At 32.1% G+C, this 27923-nt stretch overlaps 1 protein-coding gene and 7 non-coding genes across 8 annotated transcripts; 7 read left to right on the top strand and 1 right to left on the bottom strand.

Moving 5' to 3' along the window:
- The first annotated feature begins 443 nt into the window (after positions 1–443).
- TRNAF-GAA lies at positions 444–516 on the top strand. The gene has a single exon. It is a non-coding gene; the product is annotated as a tRNA-Phe (tRNA).
- Positions 517–608: 92 nt separating this feature from the next.
- TRNAE-CUC lies at positions 609–680 on the top strand. Its single transcript has one exon. It is a non-coding gene; the product is annotated as a tRNA-Glu (tRNA).
- A 6587-nt stretch (positions 681–7267) lies between these two features.
- TRNAF-GAA lies at positions 7268–7340 on the top strand. Its single transcript has one exon. It is a non-coding gene; the product is annotated as a tRNA-Phe (tRNA).
- A 1432-nt stretch (positions 7341–8772) lies between these two features.
- On the bottom strand, positions 8773–9573 carry LOC109179802. The gene has a single exon (XM_019329285.1). The coding sequence runs from the start codon at positions 9571–9573 to the stop codon at positions 8773–8775; it is 801 nt and encodes a 266-aa protein (XP_019184830.1).
- Positions 9574–9908: 335 nt separating this feature from the next.
- On the top strand, positions 9909–9981 carry TRNAF-GAA. The gene has a single exon. It is a non-coding gene; the product is annotated as a tRNA-Phe (tRNA).
- A 1447-nt stretch (positions 9982–11428) lies between these two features.
- Positions 11429–11501, top strand: TRNAF-GAA. The gene has a single exon. It is a non-coding gene; the product is annotated as a tRNA-Phe (tRNA).
- A 92-nt stretch (positions 11502–11593) lies between these two features.
- TRNAE-UUC lies at positions 11594–11665 on the top strand. The gene has a single exon. It is a non-coding gene; the product is annotated as a tRNA-Glu (tRNA).
- A 1323-nt stretch (positions 11666–12988) lies between these two features.
- TRNAF-GAA lies at positions 12989–13061 on the top strand. Its single transcript has one exon. It is a non-coding gene; the product is annotated as a tRNA-Phe (tRNA).
- Positions 13062–27923: the final 14862 nt, after the last annotated feature.

The raw sequence follows: 27923 nt of genomic DNA, 5'->3' as shown, positions 1-27923 counted from the left end.
ATGATACCGATCTAAGTGTATAATAGAAATATAAAATCGAGATTTAGAAAATTGAGAATTTAGTAATTAGTAATTAGTATATATACTCGGGTAATTTTCCAAATATAAAAACATTTAGTTATAGTTAGATACATAGATATGAATAAAAGAAATGTCATAGTTTTTATGCTTACAATAGACTTTATAATAATTATAGAGATGTTATTAAAGATGATTGGCTTTGGCTTGTGGCAACAATTGAGTCAGGCACAAGAGATGTTTACTGTAGTGTAATGAAATCGGTTTGTTTCTCATGAACGTAATCATCGTGGCTATGTTTTAACTTTTAATCAGAGTTTGAAGACGCAATAATGACCATTCGAAGCAATATGTGGAACATAATAACTTATGGTTAAAAAAAAGCTAAAAGTTCGTTTATTAAGAATGTAAAGTTTCTATGTGACGCGGGGATAGCTCAGTTGGGAGAGTGTCAGACTGAAGATCTGAAAGTCACGTGTTCGATCCACGTTCATCGCAACTTAGTTTGTATGGTTTCAAAATGTAAACCATAAAATTATAAGTTAATGATTTGCAATAGATGATTTTCAACAGATGATCCGTGGAAGTGTTCCGTTGTTGTCCAGCGGTTAGGATATCTAGCTCTCACCCAGGAGACCCGGGTTCAATTCCCGGCAACGGAAGATCATATATCTATCAATTTAGAGAAGATTTGTAATGCAAAGTATGGTTTAATGCATTTCTTTAGACGTCTCGGGTTTGCTTCCCAAGTCATGTTGCCAATATAATAAACCAAACATTGCTTAAATACATTTTCCTTTATTTCATTCTTTATAAATAAAATCAAACTATAAGTGTAATATCGTTAAAAATATGTCATAGAGATATTTTAAATTCACTCATATTGATATATTTTTTCAACATATTCTTACAATAAACGTGTGATATAGTAATATTATAGATGACCTATGATGACTTACTGTACCAACAATAGTGGGTTAATGAGTATGCGTTAGTAATTTAATGAACTTGTAATAATGTTTCGGACGAGCATATATGACTTAATGAACTTGTAGTGGTGACTTTTTTCTTTTTTTTTTTTTTTCAAAGGACTTGCTGTAGTGACTTAATCAACTTGCAATTGTAATTTAACGAACATGCAATAATGTCTAGATAAACTTGTAAATTTACTTAATGGAATTGTAATAATAGTAACTTAAAGAACCTACAATTAGGGGTGGGAATTTCGATTGACAGTTCGGGTCCTTTTTTTCCTCGGTTTGATTTATATTTTTTCAGTTTTGAAAAGACGAAACCATTCTATTTAACATTGTAGTTTAGTTTGGTTCGGTCGATTTGAGAACATTAACATTCTCTAGTTCTTTAGCGCAATTAATTAATTAATTATATTTTAATAATTTAACATTTAAAATCCAATCAACACGAAAACGATGCATATCTCAGATTTCTCAATCAATAATGAGTCCGAACAACAACACAACACTACATATTTAAAAATCCAATGTCCAAACATAACACAAAACTTAATTCAAATTACATGATACCGATCTAAGTGTATAATAGAAATATAAAATCGGGATTTAGAAAATTGAGAATTTAGTAATTAGTAATTAGTATATATACTCGGGTAATTTTCCAAATATAAAAACATTTAGTTATAGTTAGATACATAGATATGAAGAAAGGAAATGTCATAGTTTTTATGCTTACAATAGACTTTATTGTTATAAATATGATTTTATTGTGGCCATTATTAGTATTGATTATGTAACGGTTAAGTGATTAATGGCTGCATTATGTCTTCCGTTACATTTGTATATTATATATAGATGTGTTATGGTTCTATGGAAGAGATAGATGGTTGAATAAGAATTCCTTGTCTTGGCTCTCCTTGTCTATTGTTCTACATTCACTTCACTTTTATCTTTACATTGTAATCCAATCCTGCAATCACTGGTTAAGAGCTAAAGACCAACGGGTACAAACATTACAACACGTTATCAGCACTTACTCTACGTGGACAAACCTAAACAGATGGATCGAATCGGAGTCAGATCGGGATCGCTGCGCATTTGATGAGATGAAAATCCAGCCAGAGGCGGAGGTATATCATTGTGGTCCGGCAAGAGACGGAGTCAACCAGTTCCTCGATCCAGCCGGCGATCAGGCCCTTCACAAATCATCGGCGATCAGCCTATTCGTCCGTAGGTCCCAGATCGATTGCTGTAAAAAAATGCAAGAGCTTTGACGCGGTGGAGATACTTCACAAATCATCGCTATCTTCGTCGGAAAAGCAGTTCGTCGATCGTAGCTGTCACCCTCACTCCCACCATTGGAGGTTTGGGTCGGTGCCTGTGCGATGCCGATCGTCGAAGCAGTACACCGGAGATCCCAACCATTTCATAAGGCCCATGATCAGACCTCCGGATCGCCGCTGCAACCGTCAAGCACACGATCTGTGGACGTTGGCGAATCCTCGCGATTCCCCCGAAGCTTCGTCAATGGCGGCTGGGACGGAGACTCACCTGCCTAATCATGATGTCCAGGCATCGCATTTTTTTTCTGGGTCGATTCCTCAGCCCTCTCTGTCTGTCGTCCATGCCGTCTGGGCAGAGCTGGCGACACACAGCCTCCACACCTTTAGCCTCTCGCCATCCTGATTTTGCCGGCGAATCGTCGCGGAGGTGATGCGGCGCCATCCCTGCCCCTTTCTGTTGAAGATCACAGAAGATGAATTGCGGCAGAGGTTGGTGGCAAATGAACCGGATGCTTCTCATTCAAAGGCTGATGTTCAAGATATCCTACAAAGGATGACAAAGCTTCTCACGACAAATTCTTCATTAATACGGTATGAATATATTTCGGCATTTTGATTCTCACTAAGTTATTGGTATATGACTGTGCTAATGTGGTTTGAAGAGAGAAAGGCATAGTCTTTATAACTGTATTAGTATATAAGTGCAAAGAAGAAAGTAAGCTTAATTGTTCTATGTGTTGTTGCATTTTGTGATTATGTGGAAGAAACCAACTACTTGCTGCAATTTCTTTGAGGTGTCGCATTCTGCAATGCCTAAACTCCTGTGATTGCTACATCTGTTTAAGTGGGTGTTTCTTAATTATTAAATTGGAGATAGCCTTATACTGTTGCCTTGGTGTATGCCTGCCTATAATACGCGAACGTTTTGGGACTTCTAAACAATTGAGTGTTTGGTTCCCCATTGGATGATCTATTTAAGTGGATTTTGAGTAGGTACACCTTGTGAAAATGCAAATTGCAACCTGTCTTATTCATGTGTGATCTTTGAACTCTGGAAAATCTGTGCTATTATATTGCCTAATATAAATATAAGAACGTTCAAAGAATGTGAGTACTGCTTGTAATCTTTAATCCTGGAGATATATTTTTTACTGTTTTTGCCCATGCTACTGCTAGTGGGTGCAACTATTTTTGTCTGCCTTTATAATCTGCAATAATACATTTTGCTTAGAACAATGGTGGTACATTAATGGGAGAGGTAGTAACTCTTGGACTCTGGCTAACTCATATGAGGTAATTACGTGGTATTACTCTCTTTTTGAAGTGTGGTTTTGGGCAATTTCTCAGTTTTCTTTGATATAAAAGCTATTTGCTATAGGCCATGTATATGTTGAGATTCATCTCACATTTTATTATAGCTTGAATTTTTAGACATAGCATGCCCAGAAGGCGAATTCATAGCACTAGTCATATGATAATAGTACTAGGACAATTTATATGACTAATGTCAAATTGACTTGATTATGATTTGGAAGTCAATAATTTATTTGTCGAAATCTGTGCATATTGATGGTTCTAGTTTTATCATAAAAGTATATGGCATGAGTCTTGAGTATCAAAACAAAATAATAGTGAATATTTTCAATAAAATTTTGCCCAGAGGTAGACACTTACATCACTAGTTTTTTTTTGACACCTTTTGGTCTAAACCATCAGTTATGAATATTTGATCTAAAATGATCTATAGACCCTAAGTAAATCCCTGAAGGATATTTGGTGTATGCGGATCTCATTGTCAATTATGATGGCCATATTATTGCCCACATTATTTACGACATTTTTTTTTTATATACATTGGCTATTCATGTCAATTTTGAAATTTGTGAGAAGGCAATATTACTCTACTTGTTTCTCTAATTGTCATGAAACAATTATTTAAGATAGACAATATCATTTTTTTAATCAAAGTTCTAAATCTTAATACAACTTTGTTCGGAAAGCAAATTAAGCAATTTTGGAGGAAATATTTTGTTGGGGACCTTCAAAATTGAAAACCAATATGTTGATCCACTACATATCACATACCCTAGTACATGATGCATTTCCCTATCTGCGTTCAATTTTTTTAGTATGCAACCCTTCTAGCTATATCCCATCATGAGAAATCAACGGTGATGTTGGTTGCATTATAAGATCTTTTCTCGGCATTAGGGGGAGATTTGAAATTTTCTAATTAATTAAATGCCGAGAAATTGATAAAAATCTTATGTACTAGCCTTATAGAACCAGAAGTTCAGACATTGAACAAATTATATGCTAGAAATCCCAAAGGAGTGACTAAGTCCATAGAAAATATCTTAAGAGTTGAAATCCCCAACTAGGACTAAACATCTCTACCATTATGCCAGAAGCATATATTGATTTAAGAATTTACAAAACTAGATCTAGTATAGAAATTTCGTCACTCCAGAAATATAGAAATTTTATCCTGAAGATATTCGTCTAGAAGGCGAAAACCCCCAGTAAAATTGTAGGTGCACCAAATAACTAAAATATTGGGGAAGCGGAACAACCAAATCCAAATACTCTTGGGAAATGCCATATATTTGGTTGATACAAAATTGCCATGTGTATAAAAGATATTTACAAAGCTGTTACAGTTGTCGACAACATATTTTGCCTCTATTGCTCATAAAATCTGGATCCAGAAATGAAAATAGTAGTATAACGCCTGCAGCGTGCTAACTGTTTTCATAGAAAATAGCAATTAAGGCATACAAATCAGAATTCGCTAATAAATTAAGGCGAGTGGAGGGTTTTCGCAGAGACCCAATATTAGTCATGGCTTTATATTCCGCTATTCAATAAAACTAGCAGTAAATAAATTAGATATGTAGCTAATAGTTATAGTTATCACATATTTATATGGGTAATTTGTTACTTATATTTAAAATTCTTGATGGATTTTCTCAAAATGTGATGAATGAAAATCACAAAATAAAAAGTATAAAAGTTAGTAAGTTACTAACTATGATTTTTCTTATAGTCAATAAATTGATTAAAAGTATTTTCTCCCCCATAACAAAGTATGAAAATATATTATCATAAACATGCCTAGTAATGTTATATGTGATTGGGAAACTCAAATATCGTTTCCTCTTGAAAATATCCTAAATATATCCTCTAGTTTATCCTAAAAATCCCTAATGGATTTATAATTCCCGAAATGAGGATTTATTTAAGTGCCATTATTTACTTTTTAGAGAGTTGCGAATGGGGTTATTATCCTCATATAGAAGGAATAATATGTACCATTATGTGCTCAATAAAGAGTTGATAAAGGACTTATTTATTATCTCAGTCAATATTTATGGTGTAAACATCAATGAAATATATAAAGAGTTTAATGATGTTAAGTTATGAGATAAGATAACGAATAGCAAATCAAGGTACAAATACTCGTATTGATGCCTTTTGGCATGAAGTCATCATACTTGTTACAGATAAAAACGTATATAGTTTTTCATGATATAAAATACCTTGATCCACATGAACTCCAGAAGAGTGATAAAATATTTGTTCAGAAGGTTTGCTCTAGTGACAAGTTAGCAAATGTATACCTACAAATATTCATAAGATTGATATGTGTAGCTAAAGAAAAATTATTATATTTAGGGGGAGCAACAAAATATAAACTATAAATAATTTTACTGGTCCAGATGATCATGAGAAAATATGATAAATTCTAATGACAATCCTGAAAATTGTACCATATCCCTTCTCTACACCCTTTAGAAACAATAATTTTACAGGCAATGTAGAATTTGAAAATTGTTATCTTCAGGGGGAGACATGAAGTACATTCACTCGAGTCAATCCCGTAGATTGGGTCTTAAAAAGACTAATAGTTGCACTTTTTGCAGCGTATATATTCAATTGAGTCAATCCTGTAGATTGGGTCTTAAAAGGACTAATAGTTATACTTTTTGCAGCATATACATACCATATACTCTTTTTCTCACTAGGTTTTTCCCAATGGGTTTTCTAGTGTGGTTTTTAACAAGGCATGAGTATGATATAGTAATGACAATGGGGAAAAGTTGCAAAATAATTGGTTAATAAATGAACAAACTCCAAAATCCTGAAGATTATGCAGATTATGCCCTGAAGGCTGCGCTTATGGTGTACTCTTTTTCCCTTAACTAAGTTTTTCCTACAGGGTTTTCTTAAGTTAAGGTTTTTAATGAGGCAACCAAATACAATATATGTTTTTACATATATCATGTACTCTTTTCTTCAACTAGATTTTTTCCCATGTGGTTTTCATAGTGAAGTTTTTAATGAGGCATGAACATATTTTCTATTGTACTCTCTTATTGTCTAGGTTTTTCCCACAGGGTTTTCCTAGCAAGTTTTTAATGAGGCAAGATCGTAACCAAATAATGTCCAAGGGGGAGTGTTATAAATATATTTTTATTGTGGCCATTATTAGTATTGATTATGTAACGGTTAAGTGATTAATGGCTGCATTATGTCTTCCGTTACATTTGTATATTATATATAGATGTGTTATGGTTGTATGGAAGAGATAGATGGTTGAATAAGAATTCCTTGTCTTGGCTCTCCTTGTCTATTGTTCTACATTCACTTCACTTTTATCTTTACATTGTAATCCAATCCTGCAATCACTGGTTAAGAGCTAAAGAACAACGGGCACAAACATTACAACATTTATAATAATTATAGGGGTGTTATTACAGATGATTGGCTTTGGCTTGTGGCAACAATTGAGTCATGCACAAGAGATGTTTGGTGTAGTGTAATGAAATCGGTTTGTTTCTCATGAACGTAATCATCGTGGCTATGTTTTAACTTTTAATCAGAGTTTGAAGACGCAATAATGACTATTCGAAGCAATATGTGGAACATAATAACTTATGGTTAAAAAAAGCTAAAAGTTCATTTATTAAGAATGTAAAGTTTCTATGAGACGCGGGGATAGCTAAGTTGGGAGAGCGTCAGACTGAAGATCTGAAGGTCACGTGTTCGATCCACGTTCATCGCAACTTAGTTTGTATGGTTTCAAAATGTAAACCATACAAACAATTATAAGTTAATAATTTGCAATAGATGATTTTCAACAGATGATCCGTGGAAGTGTTCTGTTGTTGTCCGTGGATGTATTTGTTTAGACGTCTCGGGTTTGCTTCCCAAGTCATGTTGCCAATATAATAAACCAAACATTGCTTAAATAAATTTTCCTTTATTTCTTTCTTTATAAATAAAATCAATCTATAAAAGTAATATCGTTAAAAATATCTCATAGAGATATTTTAAATTCACTCATATTGATATATTTTTTCAATATATTCTTACAATAAACGTGTGATATAGTAATATTATAGATGACCTATGTTGACTTACTGTACCAACAATAGTGGGTTAATGAGTGTGCGTTGGTAATTTAATGAACTTGTAATAATGTTTCGGACGAGCATATATGACTTAATGAACTTGTAGTGGTGACTTTTTTCTTCTTTTTTTTTTTTTTTCAAAGGACTTGCTGTAGTGACTTAATCAACTTGCAATTGTAATTTAACGAACATGCAATAATGTCTAGATAAACTTGTAAATTTACTTAATGGAATTTAAATAATAGTAACATAAAGAACCTACAATTAGGGGTGGGAATTTCGATTGACAGTTCGGGTCCTTTTTTTCCTTGGTTTGATTTATATTTTTTCAGTTTTGAAAAGACGAAACCATTCTATTTAACATTGTAGTTTAGTTTGGTTCGGTCGATTTGAGAACATTAACATTCTCTAGTTCTTTAGCGCAATTAATTAATTAATTAATTTTTAATAATTTAACATTTAAAATCCAATCAACACGAAAACGATGCATATCTCAGATTTCTCAATCAATAATGAGTCCGAACAACAACACAACACTACATATTTAAAAATCTAATGTCCAAACATAACACAAAACATAATTCAAATTACATGATACCGATCTAAGTGTATAATAGAAATATAAAATCGTGATTTAGAAAATTGAGAATTTAGTAATTAGTAATTAGTATATATACTCGGGTAATTTTCCAAATATAAAAACATTTAGTTATAGTTTTTTTTTTTTTTTGAAAGGAAAGGATATCATTAAAATCAAGAGATTAAGTGTTCAATACAAGAAGGAATAGTAGAAAACCAATTAAAATGATCAGTATGAGAACTAGCCGCTCTAGCCAACACATGAGCAAGCTTATTCACTGATGGATTAACATAATGAATAGACACTGATTCAAAGTGCCTTTTTAGAGACCGGCAATACTTGAGAACGCAACCTGTATAAGAATAGTCCGGTGAATCATTTTCGAAAAACTTACACACCATCTGACAATCTGATTTGAGCACAATGTTGCGCCAGCCATGTTCAAGAGTCCAGGAAAGAGCTTCTTTAACGGCAAAGGCCTCCGCAAGATGGGGATCATTGAGTCAACGAATTGGACCGCTCCTCGCAGCAACAAAACCACCATTGCTATTTCGACATACAATGCCATAAAACCCATCGGTGCCACCTTGCGGGAGAGCAGCATCAACTTCAACCACCAATGTCGAAGGAGGGATGTTTTCTGCCACATGTGAAGATTCATGCACATTCCGAGTTTGGGTGTTGTGGATATGTCCCAATCCATGTGATCCTGTAGTTAATTGGGTTTGCCATTCAATAAAGCAGCTTGTAGCCATTCGAATAATTTCCTCTACTGGCCACATCTTTCTACTCCAAACCCATTCATTTCTTCTCTTCCAAATACACCAACAAGTGGCAATGCAACGCAACAATTTATTATGATCAGATTGCTTAAAAAGTTCCGAAAGCCAAGCTTCAAAACTCAAGTCAGCATGCAGATCCGTAGAATCCAAGATACCACCCCATGCACCAGTAACTTGAGAACATTCCAATAAAAGATGATTTAATGATTCTGGACATGCATGACAAATAGGACACAGAGTGTCAATATTCATACCTCTACTGGAAAGAGACACCAACGTAGGGAGAATACATCTTGCACAGCGCCAAATGAAATTAGCAAACTTGGGAGGAATTTTCAAACGCCATAACTCCTTCCAAGCCGTGAAAGGAGTATTAAGATTGTGATTATTTTCATTCAGCAAACGGTACCCTCCACGAACTGAGTAAACACCCCTTATGTCGCCACGCCAGCACCACATATCAGCATTCTCAAGTGAAACTGGAATAGATAGAATCAAATCTGCATCTCGTTGAATGAACATTTCTCTGACTTTATAATAATTATATATAGATATGAAGAAAGGAAATGTCATAGTTTTTATTCTTACAATAGACTTTATAATAATTATAGAGGTGTTATTAAAGATGATAGGCTTTGGCTTGTGGCAACAATTGAGTCATGCACAAGAGATGTTTGGTGTAGTGTAATGAAATCGGTTTGTTTCTCATGAACGTAATCATCGTGGCTATGTTTGAACTTTTAATCAGAGTTTGAAGACGCAATAATGACTATTCGAAGCAATATGTGGAACATAATAACTTATGGTTAAAAAAAGCTAAAAGTTCGTTTATTAAGAATGTGAAGTTTCAATGAGACGCGGGGATAGCTCAGTTGGGAGAGCGTCAAACTGAAGATTTGAAGGTCACGTGTTCGATCCACGTTCATCGCAACTTAGTTTGTATGGTTTCAAAATGTAAACCATACAATTATAAGTTAATAATTTGCAATAGATGATTTTCAACAGACGATCCAGGGAAGTGTTCCGTTGTCGTCCAGCGGTTAGGATATCTGGCTTTCACCCAGGAGACCTGGGTTCAATTCCCGACAACGCGGCAAAGTATGATTTAATGTATTTGTTTAGACGTCCCGGGTTTGCTTCCCAAGTCATGTTGCCAATATAATAAACCAAACATTGCTTAAATACAATTTCCTTTATTTCTTTCTTTATAAATAAAATCAATCTATAAAAGTAATATCGTTAAAAATATCTCATAGAGATATTTTAAATTCACTCTTATTGATATATTTTTTCAATATATTCTTACAATAAACTTGTGATAAAGTAATAATATAGATAACATATGATGACTTACTGTACCTGCAATAGTGGGTTAATGTGTATGCGTTGGTAATTTAATGAACTTGTAATAATGTTTCGAACGAGCATATATGACTTAATGAACTTGTAGTGGTGACTTTTTTCCTTTTTCTTAACAAAAGGACTTGATGTAGTGACTTAATCAACATGCAATTGTAATTTAACGAACATGCAATAATATCTAGATAAACTTGTAAATTTACTTAATGTAATTGTAATAATATTAACTAAAAGAAACTACAATTAGGGGTGGGAATTTCGATTGACAGTTCGGGTCCTTTTTTTCCTCGGTTTGATTTATATTTTTTCAGTTTTGAAAAGACGGAACCATTCTATTTATCATTGAAGTTTAGTTTGGTTCGGTCGATTTGAGAACATTAACATTCTCTAGTTCTTTAGCGCAATTAATTAATTAATTAATTTTTTATTAATTTAACATTTAAAATCCAATCAACACAAAAACGATGCATATCTCAAATTTCTCAATCAATAATGAGTCCGAACAACAACACAACACTACATATTTAAAAATCCAATGTCCAAACATAACACAAAACTTAATTCAAATTACATGATACCGATCTAAGTGTATAATAGAAATATAAAATAGGGATTTAGAAAATTGAGAATTTAGTAATTAGTAATTAGTATATATACTCGGGTAATTTTCCAAATATAAAAACATTTAGTTATAGTTAGATACATAGATATGAAGAAAGGAAATGTCATAGTGTTTTATGCTTACATTAGACTTTATAATAATTATAGAGGTGTTATTAAAGATGATTGGCTTTGGCTTGTGGCAACAATTGAATCATGCACAAGAGATGTTTGGTGTAGTGTAATGAAATCGGTTTGTTTCTCATGAACGAAATCATCGTGGCTATGTTTTAACTTTTAATCAGATTTGAAACGCAATAATGACTATTCGAAGCAATATGCGGAACATAATAACTTATGTTTAAAAAAAAAAAGCTAAAAAAGTTCGTTTATTAAGAATGTAAAGTTCTTATGAGATGCGGGGATAGCTTAGTTGGGAGAGCATCAGACTGAAGATCTGAAGGTCACGTGTTAGATCCACGTTCACCGCAACTTAGTCTGTATGGTTTCAAAATGTAAATCATACAATTATAAGTTAATAATTTGCAATAGATGATTTTCAACAGACGATCCGGGGAAGTGTTCCGTTGTCGTCCAGCGGTTAGGATATCTGGCTTTCACCCAGGAGACCCGGGTTCAATTCCCGGTAACGCAAGATTTCATATCTATCAATTTAGAGAAGATTTGTAGTGCAAAGTATGGTTTAATGTATTTGTTTAGACGTCCCGGGTTTGCTTCCCAAGTCATGTTGCCAATATAATAAATCAAACATTGCTTAAATACAATTTCCTTTATTTCTTTCATTATAAATAAAATCAATCTATATAAAAGTAATATCGTTAAAAATATCTCATAGAGATATTTTAAATTCACTCATATTGATATATTTTTTCAATATATTCTTACAATTAACGTGTGATATAGTAATAATATAGATAACCTATGATGACTTATTGTACCTGCAATAGTGGGTTAATGAGTATGCGTTGGTAATTTAATGAACTTGTAATAATGTTTCGGACGAGCATATATGACTTAATGAACTTGTAGTGGTGACTTTTTTCCTTTTTCTTAACAAAAGGACTTGATGTAGTGACTTAATCAACATGCAATTGTAATTTAACGAACATGCAATAATATCTAGATAAACTTGTAAATTTACTTAATGTAATTGTAATAATATTAACTAAAAGAAACTACAATTAGGGGTGGGAATTTCGATTGACAGTTCGGGTCCTTTTTTTCCTCGGTTTGATTTATATTTTTTCAGTTTTGAAAAGACGGAACCATTCTATTTATCATTGAAGTTTAGTTTGGTTCGGTCGATTTGAGAACATTAACATTCTCTAGTTCTTTAGCGCAATTAATTAATTAATTAATTTTTTATTAATTTAACATTTAAAATACAATCAACACGAAAACGATGCATATCTCAAATTTCTCAATCAATAATGAGTCCGAACAACAACACAACACTACATATTTAAAAATCCAATGTCCAAACATAACACAAAACTTAATTCAAATTACATGATACCGATCTAAGTGTATAATAGAAATATAAAATAGGGATTTAGAAAATTGAGAATTTAGTAATTAGTAATTAGTATATATACTCGGGTAATTTTCCAAATATAAAAACATTTAGTTATAGTTAGATACATAGATATGAAGAAAGGAAATGTCATAGTTTTTTAAGCTTACATTAGACTTTATAATAATTATAGAGGTGTTATTAAAGATGATTGGCTTTGGCTTGTGGCAACAATTGAATCATGCGCAAGAGATGTTTTGTGTAGTGTAATGAAATCGGTTTGTTTATCATGAACGTAATCATCGTGGCTATGTTTTAACTTTTAATCAGAGTTTGAAACGCAATAATGACTATTCGAAGCAATATGCGGAACATAATAACTTATGTTTAAAAAAAAAAAGCTAAAAAAGTTCGTTTATTAAGAATGTAAAGTTCCTATGAGATGCGGGGATAGCTCAGTTGGGAGAGCGTCAGACTGAAGATCTGAAGGTCACATGTTCGATCCATGTTCACCGCAACTTAGTCTGTATGGTTTCAAAATGTAAACCATACAATTATAAGTTAATAATTTGCAATAGATGATTTTCAACAGACGATCCGGGGAAGTGTTCCGTTGTCGTCCAGCCGGTTCGGATATCTGGCTTTCACCCAGGAGACTCGGGTTCAATTCCCGGCAACGAAAGATTTCATATCTATCAATTTAGAGAAGATTTGTAGTGCAAAGTATGGTTTAATGTATTTGTTTTAGACGTCCCGGGTTTGCTTCCCAAGTCATGTTGCCAATATAATAAACCAAACATTGCTTAAATACATTTTCCTTTATTTCTTTCTTAATAAATAAAATCAATCTATAAAAGTAATATCGTTAAAAATATCTCATAGAGATATTTTAAATTCACTCATATTGATATATTTTTTCAATATATTCTTACAATAAATGTGTGATATAGTAATAATATAGATGACCTATGATGACTTACTGTACCAACAATAGTGGGTTAATGAGTATGCGTTGGTAATTTAATGAACTTGTAATAATGTTTCGGACGAGCATATATGACAAGATTTATCAAGACACAAGCATAGAATTGTATATCAGAATGAGCCAAAGAAGAAGATTATAGCAAGGAAAATAGATTTGTTGAGACATAGGTTATCTCTTAGCCTTAATTAGAATCCTTGGCTATAATGGTTCTTTCTCTAAGATTTCCTCTTCTTGATTTCTCCTATGGGAATTCTTGGGAATTCTTGTGTGGTGAAAGCTATTGTGGTGTGAATTCGAGGTGTCTCCTATGTCCTTATATATATCTAAGAGTCCTAATTAGGGTTTGAATGGTATGGGTTTACTAATTCTATTTCTTATAGGACTAAGGGTTTGGTTTAGGATAAGGGTCCATGGTTTATGGTGGACCTTTCGTAATTAATTAAGGGAATTTAATTTTCTTTTAAGGGTAAGTAATTAAATAATTACTTTGGGTTTAGAGGCCGTAACACGGGGTGTTAAAGCCCACATTTCCAAACATTCGGAGTCTAAGCTCGAAACAAAAGATAAGGCTCACAGGCCTAAGTGTCAATGCACTACAAAACGGGGAAGGTAGTCTATCTACTTAAGTCTAGCATTAAGAGAATTTGGAACTATAAGAAAACTAAACTAACTAGCTCTATCTAACGCGCTCAACAATCATTACTCCAAACCTGAAAGGGGTTATCAAGAAAACATATGAAAAGAACCCGTTTGCATGAATGCTAAATATAAACCACTCCATCCTGTAAAGTACATATAAGTATAGATTTGAAAAAATGATAGTTTGACCTTTATAGCACGTTAAGCCAATCAAGTTTGACAAATATGTTTACACAAAAAAAAAAAAAAAAAAAAAAAAATATATATATATATATATATATATATATATATATATATATATATATATATATAATAACGACACTTATGCATATGCATAAAGCTCACATGCCAATATGATTCATATTCCAACACTTATGCATTTCATGCTCAAGTATACATGCTTACCACATACTAATAAGATACGAAATCAATATTAACCACTCTCTCAAGAAAAACGATAGCATATATATACATAGATATTAGCAATGGAGGGGTCATCATACTTTCCACAAATCATAATAATCTCATCAATCTCATCGTATCATCAATCTCATCATATCATCAATCTCATCATATCATCACGGTAGGGAGGTCGGAACTTCACCATGTGTGAATTGAATGAACCTAATCCGGGCTCAGTAACTCTCTACTTGCCTAACAACGACTCGCTCACATATCTCATAAGTAACATAGAAACGGGACCGCTATCTTAAGTGTGCACACCCCCTAACCGGGATTCCAAGCCCAGCTGGTAATAGCTCAAGCGCCGAACTGACACCCCAGTATTTTTCTACCAGACCACTTTTATTTATATTTTCCGGGAGTGTTCCACCGGATCTCATCACAAAATTTTTCCTCATTCCTTTCACGTATCAGAAAAATGAACAACATATTCCTTCTCAAGTCTTCCTTTCTCTATTCTATCCGATATTTAATTCTTGGCCTTCTTGCTACTCGATCCTGAGCGTCCCATGTCGAAAAGTAGAAGAAAAGGGCAAAAAGGAAGAAGGTGTGAAGAAATGCGAGTAGAGCCAATCATCATTTATAGGTCGAGAAAGAGCGGGAAAATAAATGCAACATATCAAAATCAATCTCTCTCTCAATTAAGGGGAGCAACCTATGTTAGAGCAATCTTCTGCGGGATGAAAGGAAGGATGAACGTAACGGCTAGGGCTTGATAGTAATCGGTAAAGATTGTGTCAATGATTCGGGATATTTAATGCTGGTTAGCTAGGTATCGTTACCATAGCGGTCGAGGAAAGAGAAAAGGTCGGGATACTTTCCAGCGCTAAGCGATGGACTAAGTACTCAAAAGTGAGGGACTAGATGATGGGGTATGGACCCCAGTGGATTGTAGGCCCAATAGGAATTAGAACAAATGGGGTGGGCTTAACAGAGTTGGGCTGACGATAAGGCCCATCGGATAACGAAGAGAGGCCCTTTTAACAGAAGATGGAAGCTGAGCTGGGGACTCGGCCAGGAGGCGGCCGAGTTGGGGACTCAGCTAGGAGGCTGCGGAGTCCAAAGCAGTCGGCACCGGCGGGAGTTGGAAGTTATCTATGATCGTTAGAGACTTCAAGATGGGCGTTTAAGAACCAAGAATAACGGATGCAAACGGTTATAAACAGTAATAACATTTATTGGCATTTAGTAGCCTTAAGTTAAGCATTTAAGACTCTCTTTCTTTGTAATCTTGGTCTTATAAATAGGCCTCTAAAAAACACTTGGGGACATCGGATGGCAGCTATACACACTGATCTTTTACTACCAAAATTCTGTACATTCCCAGACAAATCGCTTACTTTTTCCTATCTAATTTCCAATGAATTCACAATCTTCCGGTTGTGTTGGACCTCCGTAGGCTTCTCAAAAGTGTTAAAACCAACCGTTTGATTGAAGCTAAGTTATCTAACTTTTCCATCTACATTTCATCCGATAAAAACATATTGCTTTCTCTCTCACACCGCTAAAAAACATGTACGGAGTAATTGACTTTACGTGGAGCTTATTTTCTGTTTAACCCTCATAACTCCTATTTCTTTCTTTTTTCTTTTCTATTTTTTTTGTTCTCCCTTTCTCCCTTTGTAAGAGGAAATTATTTTCTGTTATCTAGAGCTTTTGTTGTTAGATATACAATAGTCTAACTATAATGAATAACAGTATACGAGAAACCTGACCTCGTATGATAGCGGAAGCGTAGTCATGTAGATCTCCAGCCATAGTTGATGTTCCTGTAGTATTGCCTCTTACGGTAGACCGTTAGCCATGTTTTGCCTCAGACCTGACTCAGAACCCTAGATGGTGTATTGGTATCTACTGAGCGGTCTGAGTACCGTAACTGAATGTGCTATCTAATCCATAATCCTGTATTCCATCAATCCAGGTTATATTAGGCACAGAGTTTGGTTGACTAACAACTACTAGTTATTAAGTCCAACCAGACCACTTAATAAGCCTAGTCAACTTGCACCACTTAATTAAGGCCCTAATATATAATATATAATATATAATATATATTATTAGGGAAAATCTTACATTCTCCCACTTGGTGCAAGTACTAGCACAACCTTCATCAAAGAACAAAACACACGAATCATAGTGACATGTCCTCTATTTAATCAGAGTAGTATCCAGCATTATGGTCACATGCACTTTAATTCTCCAACTCAAGTCCTTAATGAACAAACCCTATGTTTATTCTCGGTACCTTAAGGGATGTTTCTCAAAATACATTATGTGCACAACTGAAGAAGAAAACGCATCCAAATTGTACAAAAGAGTACACTGTATGATCTCTAAAACTTTATAAGCATGCCTTAAGTAGAGATCTCTTAATGTTAGCATAATGCTAACTATATTCCATGACTTCTTTATAAGTTAACTTTAAGTACTATCTCTAACAGCTAAGAGCTTGGAGTTGACACGTCTGTCACTCCCACTCATCAAAAATAGCCAAAAGATAGTCAAGTCACAGAAGCATTCCAATAACTTAGACAATAAACCAAAACGTCTAAGTCCATAAATTTGGAATCTTAATCATACACCATAACTTCCCAAATAACTTCAATGTTCATTTTAAATGAACTGAACATAATGAGTCTTACTTTTATGTCCCACAAAATTGTTTTGAGCCTTACAACCGAAATGACCCAGGATCAATTTTGAAGAAACTAAAGACTCTATTAATCACTGAAAAATTTATTAAATGACAGTGCACCACAAGTTAAATGCTTTTGTTCTAATAAATTCCTCAATATTGTTACAACATTTTCATAAATATGTTGCACAACCAAAATGTTCAATAATTTGAACTTATGAATTTATATGAGCAAATACAAGATTAATACTTGTGAAATATTTTGAACTTATTGTTTAACATACAACCCAATTTGGAATGTATGAATACAATAATTAAATTCAAAAACTTTAGTGGAGTATCTTAATGATCTTTTGCTAAATGATCACTCCCACTGATTAAAACATTCTTCAGCGAAATTAATAAAATGAACTTAATAATGTACATACTCATAATTGATTTATTGACCAACTAACAAATGAAGACATAATTCCCCACCATTAGTTGGACATACTAAATAATCAATTTTTGGTTTCAATTAAAGTCCAACGAAATAATGAAGATATATTTCCCCACCATAGTTGGACATACTAAAAGAAACAAAATACATCTTTCAAAACCAAGTTAAAATTCGGCTCGAAAGATACACTTAGTATTGTTGGAATCCAAAAGATGTATGTCAAATCACGTAACTTACTACAGTTAGTCCGAAGAACCGAGCAAGATTCGTGGATTAATTAATAGAAGTGACTAAATTTTGGGAAGTGGCTGAAAAACATGTTTTGCCAATGCAACCATGAAATTAGAATTATAATTGAACTAAATTTATAAATTCTAAGAATTTTGATAAAATTATTATCTAATGGCTTAAGGGATTTAGTGACATAAAACTTGCCTGTGGGCTAAAGTTTTAATTCTATTAAATCCAATTAAACCTTATGATAATATTCTATCTCAATTACTAAAGAGCCAGAAGAATCTAGTGACATAAAACTTGCCTGTGGGCTAAAGTTTTACTCAATTAGATCCAACTGAAAAATTTATTTATGATGAAACCATTATCAAATGAGTTGAAGAATCAAATGATATAAAACCTGCCTGTAGGCTAAAGTTTTAGTCAATAAGATTCATTGCTATCATTATGATAAAAAACTTAAGAGATCATGTTCCTTTTCTTAATCCCTGTGGGCAAATTAAGAAATATAATCTAAAGTTTACATCATAAAATTTAAACTTCATGATAGAATTGAAAATTATTTACAAATAACCATATAGTAAATAAATAAATTTATTTCTATCATCACTGATAAAACTACTAAACTACATTCCAATACATAATTGCCTGTGGGCTAAATTATTACCGTAGTCCAGTATTTCATCCTGATTAATTATACAAATATAACGAAATTGCCTGTGGGCTAAATTCCATCATATTACATACAATTAATCACAAATGATATGTCCAAAACTTTATGTGATCAAAATAAACCGCTTAATATATAATTTTAACAGATTAAGGATGTTGTGGCTACTCCCAAACCTAATTAAAATTATAAGATCACTAGACAATTATCAATTCTTTGCCTAAACTTTATGTGATTAAAACTTAATAATCTTAGGTAGCTGAATATGTTGTAGCTATTCCTTAATTAACCAAGATTGAAAACTCAAGATATTTCAGTAAATTAAAGATGCTTTGGCTATTCTTTAATAAACCGAAATAAAATCACATTGGCAAGGAATACTTAAAAATTTGACAAACAGATTATACCAAATTGTGATGGGAAAATCTGAATATACTCCGAGGAAAGGTGGTTAGAGACTAAGTCTCACTGAAAATCAATTCCTTAAATAGAGTATCAATTTAAGGAGACTAGTGGCTCAAGATGTCCTTAAGTCATGGCCATTAAAACTAGTATGTCTCCCCGATTCATATATACTTAATGTATAACTGTTTGGGGGTATGAACCTAAAACTGTAGGGTATACACCAGAAAACTGTAGGGTTCACCTATAATTAAAGCTTAAATGGTGAACTAAAAATAGCGGACTAAACGTGCTTAAATTCAGGCACTACCGCGACTAAAGTTTATGTGTAAGTCCAACTTAAATAGGAACTAATATAATTCCATCTCAAAGTATGCATTGCTAAAGGCATAATAAAATTGCATAATTTAAAACAGAATATTATGCTTAGGACAAATATGCATAAATTAAACATTAAACTCATATATTCCAAATAAATTGCATAACTTAAGGCAAATTTACAACATGAGATTTCAAAGTATAAACTTAATATTCAAACACCAATGAGTCCAAACCAAAAGGTACCCAACATTTTGAATAATAATGTACTGGATATATACTTAGAATTTTTAAACTGTAAGCCCATGGTAAAATGTTTTAATGCATAAAGATCAAATTTATGAGAAATAACTGTATTTACAAATTCAAACAATATCAAACCAAAAGGATATGCTAGCATTTGTAAATCAAAATCTCACAAACCCTAATTGCATAATTAAATTTAATATTATGCACTTAATGTGATCGAATGCACAAAACAATCTTGAAAGTATGAACCAACTAAAGGATATGAATTTAAACAAAATATTCATTTATTCATACTTAACCAAACATGGGCAATCAGAATTAAAATCATAATTCCAAGAACTAAATGAATTATGAAATTAATGGCAAAACTCAATTGCCTAGAAAATATGTTTTTCCAAAATTACTAAATTGATTCAAAATCACTCTCCATAACTCAGTTAATAATATTATTATTAAATGGCAAAATTGCAAACAACCAAAATAGCAATAAATAGCCATAATAATATTATCACATTAAGTAGGAGACTAAATATGAAAAAACAATGGTCAAAACCACTAACACTTATAAATGTTTTCGGATAAAATTTTGAAAACTTAATAAAATTTGAAGTCCGAAAAATATTAATGTCCAGAAAATTATTTTCTGAACTGGAGTATTGTCACATAAATTTATTTGGAAACAGTTTAAGATGCATATCTGAATACCATAACAATATTAATGATATCATTAATTAATTATTAATAACAATAAGTAACATTATAATCACTATTAACATTAACAATAATGACAAATCAAAGTATGGTAATGCACTTTTAATGTTTCCATTTTTCTAAAGATAAACTATGCGACTAGTCCAAATTAGCGGTTAACTGTAACTGTAGCACTAATTATCAATAACAACCATAAAAGATAATTAATGACTAACCTTAATGATGCAAACCGCATCTCTCCATTGCGCTAACAACGATGATGATCCACAATGAGAAGAAAAACTCCAGAATTCTCCCAATCTTCACTATCGATGTCAATAAACTCGATGCAGCGTCCAATGGTAAATTAAAATTTATTGGTAGGACTTAATTACCAACAATAATAGTCATGTAAAATGAAGTGGTAATCATGCCAATGTACCAAATATAGCATATTACCATGAAATGATAATTATTATGAAAAGTAATAAAATGAGATTAGTCCCTAAACTTAATAACAGTAATTAATAATGCCAATTAATAATAAATACAATAAAGACAAAACTGTAATTAAGGGATGTCAAATACTAATCTCAATTTTACCACATAATAATTAATCATGACTATTATGATACTTAGGGAGACTGAAGTTAAGGTAATAATCAAATTACCATTATATAGACAATATACCAACTATATTGCTTTTGCCATAAAATTAAAGAGTTAATATTATTATTAATGCCCTGTAAAACTATTGATAGATTAAAAATTAATCAACTTAAACAATAGTTTGTAATTCTTAATGGCCAAAATAACAATTAAATCCTTAATCCTTAATGTCTCAAAATAGATCAAGACAATAATTATAGCACTTAATTACTCAAATTAGGCTCATAAACCTCAATGGCCTAAGTGAATTATAACATGAATGATAAATGGTCTAGTACTGAAGTAGACCCAAACTTAATATTATTACCAACGATTAATACCAAAATATGGTAGTTAGTAATAATTAAAAGTGAATAAACATGTTATAATAAAAAAGAGCTATAATTATTATTTAAAATATCAATCAAAATGGTGGGATCCCTACTTTAATGACCCAAGATAGATCCCAAATAGCTTGTTCAAAATAGGTTCTAAAGTCCCAGAGACACATAACACTAAAATGTGCTCAAAATTAATAGGAAACCAAAACAAGCTACCTTAATAGGTCATAATATCTAAATTGACCTAAGGATCCAAAATTGAGTGATAATTAATAATGAATTGAAATAATATGAGTTAATAATATGCAAAATCCATTCTTAAAACATGATTTTCTAAATGCATAATTATAAAAATAATTTATAAATATACGTAGCATGCTTGGATTTGCATATTAATATATTATTAATTCATATATACTAAATAAATTGCAATACTTGAAGCAATTTAATATGCATCTTTAACATTAAATTAAAATTCAAATGACAAATTAAAACTTAATATTTGCTCCATATTGAATGATAATTTAATAATGGATGAGTTAGAGAAAAAAAAAATTCATTTAATAAATAAACTAAATATTCAAACGAAATAAAGAGATGATGATGAGAGCAAAAAACAAGCAGGCCCAAACAAACCAAAATAGGCCCCCAATTTTTTGTTTAAATAAGACAAGATCTGCCACGAATGGGCTTGACCCGGCCCAAACAAATATACTCCATCATCTTTTCTCTAATCAGCCAAAGAAACCTACTAGTTGTCGACTAAAGAAGAAAGAAGCAGTGCAGCATGCTCCTCCACCAACAACCGTAATGAATCCATTTAATTCACTCCAATTCACCCAACATACACGTCAAATTACATCATTATATCTAACTGAATAGATATATATTTTTTTTTTACGTGAATATTTTAAAGAATTAGAACATATACAAAAATTCAATGTATATGGAATTAATGTTGATTTTTTTTTTTAGGCAATACAATCAACCAGACAAAGATTATGAAGGCTCTGATACCAAATGTTAGATATACAATAGTCTAACTATAATGAATAACAGTATACGAGAAACCTGACCTCGTATGATAGCGGAAGTGTAGCCATGTAGATCTCCAGCCATAGTTGATGTTCCTGTAGTATTGCCTCTTACGGTAGACCGTTAGCCATGTTTTGCCTCAGACCTGACTCAGAACCCTAGATAGTGTATTGGTATCTACTGAGCGGTCTGAGTACCGTAACTGAATGTGCTATCTAATCCATAATCCTGTATCCCATCAATCCAGGTTATATTAGGCACAGAGTTTGGTTGACTAACAACTACTAGTTATTAAGTCTAACCAGACCACTTAATAAGCCTAGTCAACTTGCACCACTTAATTAAGGCCCTAATATATAATATATATTATTAGGGAAAATCTTACATTTGTATGTTGCTATATCATTAATATGATTTACATGTCATTGTTGAGTTTTTATCATCTCTGTTTCTCTGTATTGCACCTTATTTGGAGATCATTAAATTATTTACAGAAGTAAAAGAGCTAATGACTTGGAGGTTGAGAATAATTCATATTGAAGTGCACAAAAAAATAAAGATTTTTGAACGTCATATATTGAAATGCATGAAAAAATGTTGAGGCCAGGATATTAAATTAAAATAGTCATTATAACATAAAGAATAACCCTTCAACCACACACAATTTTAGATTACATATCTTAGTTTTAACCAAATAACACAGAAATTCAACATTTCCAACAATCTAATATTTCTGAAGGTAATCACACATATCGTGAGCCAAAGAAGCCAAGAAATATGCAATATAGAAAAGAATTTTTTTAAATATAAATACAACCCAAAACGGCGTAGTTTTAAGATTATACATTTTTTTGTTGTGGGGACATGGGCATATGCCCCCACTGCCGCCATGGCAGATCCACCCCTAAATATATCTACGAATTTATGAATGTATTTTGGTATTTATGAAATTATACATCATGTTAAAATTATTGCACTTGAAGTTTTTCATTTCAAAATGCCCTTATACAGTTAAATATTATGTTAGTTAAGTTGTGTATTTACCTAATTGTCCAATGGATAAACCTCATGTAATAGTACGTCTGCAAATCATATAGGAGTAGGAAAGGTAAACTGCACTAGGAAGACTTTATGCGATGAGCTCGACTAAGAGAGTATTGGCAGGAATCAAAATCATGGCCTTCTTATACGAGAATCTATCATACTTCACCTATTTAGTCACCTTTTTCAGAACATATAGTCATAATGTTAAATTAAATATCAATATTGGTTACGGAGTACTTACTACTTTTGCATATATCATGCATATAAAAATTGTCGAGTTAATACCCAAAATGGTCATCGACTATAGTGATTTTTCCGAATTTCGTCCTAAACGACTTTGGTGACCAATATAGTCCTAGACTTTTGTGTTTTGCTCAATTTAGTCATCCGTTTGTTATTTCGTCAAATTAATGTTAAATAAAGGGACAATTCAATAATATCACTAATTCACTATTGACCTTTCTTTACTTTCAACATACGAAGTGAGAAATTCATATTTCTTGTACGAATTACACCCAGAATTACTCACAGACCTACGAATCAAATTTTATATTCGCAGGTTTAGGAGTGATTCTGTGAGTAATTTGTAAAAAAAAAAAAATAATAGATTTCGCACTTCACATGTCTATAAGTAAAGGATGACAATATTAAAATTACTGAATTGTCTATTTATTTAACAACAAATAGACGGAATAACAAATGGAGGACTAAATTGAGCAAACACACAAAAGTCTGTGACTAAATTGAGTAAAAATACAAAACTCTTAGACTACATTAAGTCACTAAAATCGTTTAGGAAAAAATTGAGAAAAACCGTTATAGTTGAGGACAATTTTGTGTATTAACTCAAAAATTACCCAAATTATAACCTTTGTGGCTTTAATTTGTACGCATGCACGTGAGCGCGCGAAAGATTAAAACTCTGGAATCGGAGAAGTACGTACAATACCCTACTATATATAAATAAGTCGTATTCGCTAGCGCTCCCATTTCGTATCATATCCTCCTATCCATCTTCTCTACGAAATTCTTGTCGAAGATAGTAAATACATTATATCGGCGATCGTTGAAGAATGAAGCAATCATCGTACGTGTCGAAGTTAGCGTTGGTGAAGGTTGGCGATGGAAGGTATGTCTGTCTTCCCGCCGGTTATAGTGATCTCCAACTATTGGCGGCGGTCGCACTCTCTGAGCAAAAAACAACGTCGACCAACAACTACGACGATCAGAAGCCACTACAACCTGCGGCGGCGGCGAACGAGAAAGCAGGGAAGAAGAGGTCGCGGTCCAAGAACGTCCGGAGAAACTGCGGCGGCGGCGAAAGTAGTCCGGATTCTGTGTTAATGTTGTCGTCTAAGAGAACCAAAAGAAAGTGGTCCGGAACTGATAATGAAGAATCCGAGCCAGCGGCGAAGAAGCAGCTGATGAAACAGTGATTGTCCTTAATCCACGAAGATTGATTCAATTGAAGTGCTGTTCTTAAAAAATGAAATCAAGAACTACGTGTGGCTTAATCCCAAAAAATAAAAAAATAAAAAAATATCTGGGTACGTAGGCAGCCTCTATATAAGGTTCAGCTGTTGTTTGTAAACAAAATTTTATGTAAATTGTTAGCTGTCAGTTTTAAATGCACAATTTTTATTTTTGTTGAGGTTAGAATTCATGACCTAACTTTAATTTATATATTCTCCCAATAGGTTAAATCATAAAATTAACTTCCTTTGTTGCGATACACTAAGCAGTTGAAATGACTATTTTATCCCTTCATTTAACATCCACTTAATCTAAAAAAGACCAACGTTGGAAAGAATTCGATAGTATTTAAATTGTTTAAATTAAAAGTCGGAGACCAATTGTAAAAAATCAATATAGTCTATTGCTGGAATTAACTCAAATTTGTGATTATCAAATCAACACTCCAACCAACTTTTTAGGTGATTAGTATTATACTTTTTATTTAAACCTAACCCTTACAAATAAGAATTCCTCAGACGATAGAAAATTCCCTTCTGGGGTATTCCGAAGGTGTAAACATATTATAAGAGAGTTATAATATATATATATATATATATATATATATATATATATATATATATATTTCTACATTATTGCTACGTTATCGTTGTACATAGTAGTTTTCTTGATTCAAATAGTACATATTCGAGGGATAAAAAACGAGTGCCTCAATCTCATATTCATGTTCCAGTAGGGTTCCAGGGTGAATATAACTCCAATAAATTGGATTTTAGACATAATTTACCATAATTTTTTATGAATGCCAAGAGGGAGCTTTAGACATTTATATGTCATTTGTTACTTTTTCATCAATTAAATTTTTAAGAAAATAAATTTAACAGATATATGGATGGGAATAATATTTTTGAAAAATTAATTAATATATTTGGTATTAAAAATTATATCATTTTGGTCCAAAAAAGAATTATATCATTTAAAAACTCTAATGAAAATCTTTAAAATGAAACTCATATTTATATGTTATTTTTCAATTTTTAATGAACCTACATGTTTATAAAGTAACTACTATAGGTTCATAAAATTACTATACTATAAGTTTATAAAGTCATTATTATTGTAAACTCATCATTATGTTCATAACTCATTACTGTAAGTTTATAAATATACCCTTGCAAGTCACAAGGTTACTATTAATCTATTATAGGTTTATTAAGATATTACTATAAATTTATAAAGTCACTATTGTTTTATGCGGAGTATTTATTAAGTAACTATAAAAAGTTTATAAAGTCACTAGTCTAGGTTTATAATAAAGTCATTACTTTAAGGAGGCATTTAGTTCGGGTTATTTAAATTAACAAATGTTATATTTCGTTGGTTATATAAAATTCCTATGTTTGATTGAAGTTATTTAACTTTTTTCTAGAATAAGATTTAACCTCCACATTAATTTTTCCTTATTTTGTAAGGAATGAGATACCCTTGATTTCTCTCTCGTACTGCTAACAAACGTGTAATTGATTTTACATTGAGCTTATTTTCTGTTCAACCCTCATAACTCCAATTTTTTTTGTCTATTCTCCCATTCTCCCTTTGTAAGAGGAAATTATTTTCTATTAGGAAAAATGACACTTTTTCCCCTTGAGTTATATACCTATAGCATTTTTTCCCCCTAAATTATTGAAGTGACTGTTTTCCCCCTGAAATGTTAAATGGACATATTTACCCTTAAACTAAATATTTAATTTATTTATTTTTTCAACAAATTATGACCATAATTTGGTTCAAACTAAACAAACACTATAGCAACCAAACCGAAATATTCCAATTACAATTTAGAATCGAAATTCGATATTTAGAGTTTATTAAAATCGTGAACCGGAACGGACGGTTCATGTTCCAAACTGAAAAAATAAAATACATTTATTGTTGAATTTAGACTATTTTAAAATAAAAAATAAAATTTTAAAATAAAGACGGTTCAAAATCGCGAATCAGATCCGGAACCGCCGGTTCACGGTTCAAGATTCAATTTTTTTGATACATAATTTTAATAAATTGACATTTAAATATTGGGTTCTAGATCTGAATTATAACCGTAAACTATTAATTCGATTGCTTTAGTATCCGGTTCAATTCAAACCGAACCGTGGTCATCCCTACGTATACGCAATAATTTGTTGGAGTAATAAAATAAATAAAATATTTACTTTAAGGGTATAAATGTCAATTTAATATATTAGGGGTAAAAGGCACCACTTTTAGAATAATTGAGGGGGCTAATGTGCTTACCTAAATAATTGAGGGGGGAAAAGTGCTATAAGTATATAACTCAGGGGTAAAAAGTGTCATTTTCCCTTATTTGGAACTTTTGTATATTGCTATCATTAATATGATTTACATGTCATTGTTGAGTTTTTATCATCTCTGTATTGTAATTAGGCCACTGAATCAAAACAAAAAATAAAATTAAAAAAAAAATACGATTAAGCCACTAAACATCCTAAATGTATGCAATTTCCCCTGATATCATGTTACCATCCATTTCATCAGGTTGTCGACTTACGTAGAATAATGTGAGTTGACATTTTAAATTATTTTTAATAATAAACTTTAAATATACAATTATATATATATATATATATATATATATATATATATATATATAATAAAACGTCGGGGTGGCATGAGACGAAGGACTTGTCTCGCGCCACCCACCTTCCCCCCTTCCTTAGTTTCTGTCGGAGATAAAAGACCTGTCTTCATCTCTAATTGGAGATGGAGGGGGGTGGCCCAACTTTTTTTTAAATTTTTAAAGTTTATTATTAAAAAAAAATCAACTCACCATCCACGTAAGCAGGCAACTTGATGAAATAAATGATGAAATATATGGTAATCTACAAACAGGTGAAAATGTATACATTTGAAATGTTCAATGCCCTAATTATATTTTTTTATTTTGTTCAGTGGCTTAATTACACTTTCAGATTACGTTCAATGACTCAATTGTACTTTCAGATTACGTTTAGTGACCACCTTATTCTTTATCAAAATAAAGCATTGTCTCATGTCTATGATGTTAGGTGGAGCATGTTATAATTTACTCCTAAGG

Source organism: Ipomoea nil, unplaced genomic scaffold, assembly GCF_001879475.1.
Source record: "Ipomoea nil cultivar Tokyo-kokei standard unplaced genomic scaffold, Asagao_1.1 scaffold0980, whole genome shotgun sequence".
Classification (NCBI taxonomy): Eukaryota; Viridiplantae; Streptophyta; class Magnoliopsida; order Solanales; family Convolvulaceae; genus Ipomoea; species Ipomoea nil.
This window is presented reverse-complemented; position numbering and strand designations above follow the sequence as displayed.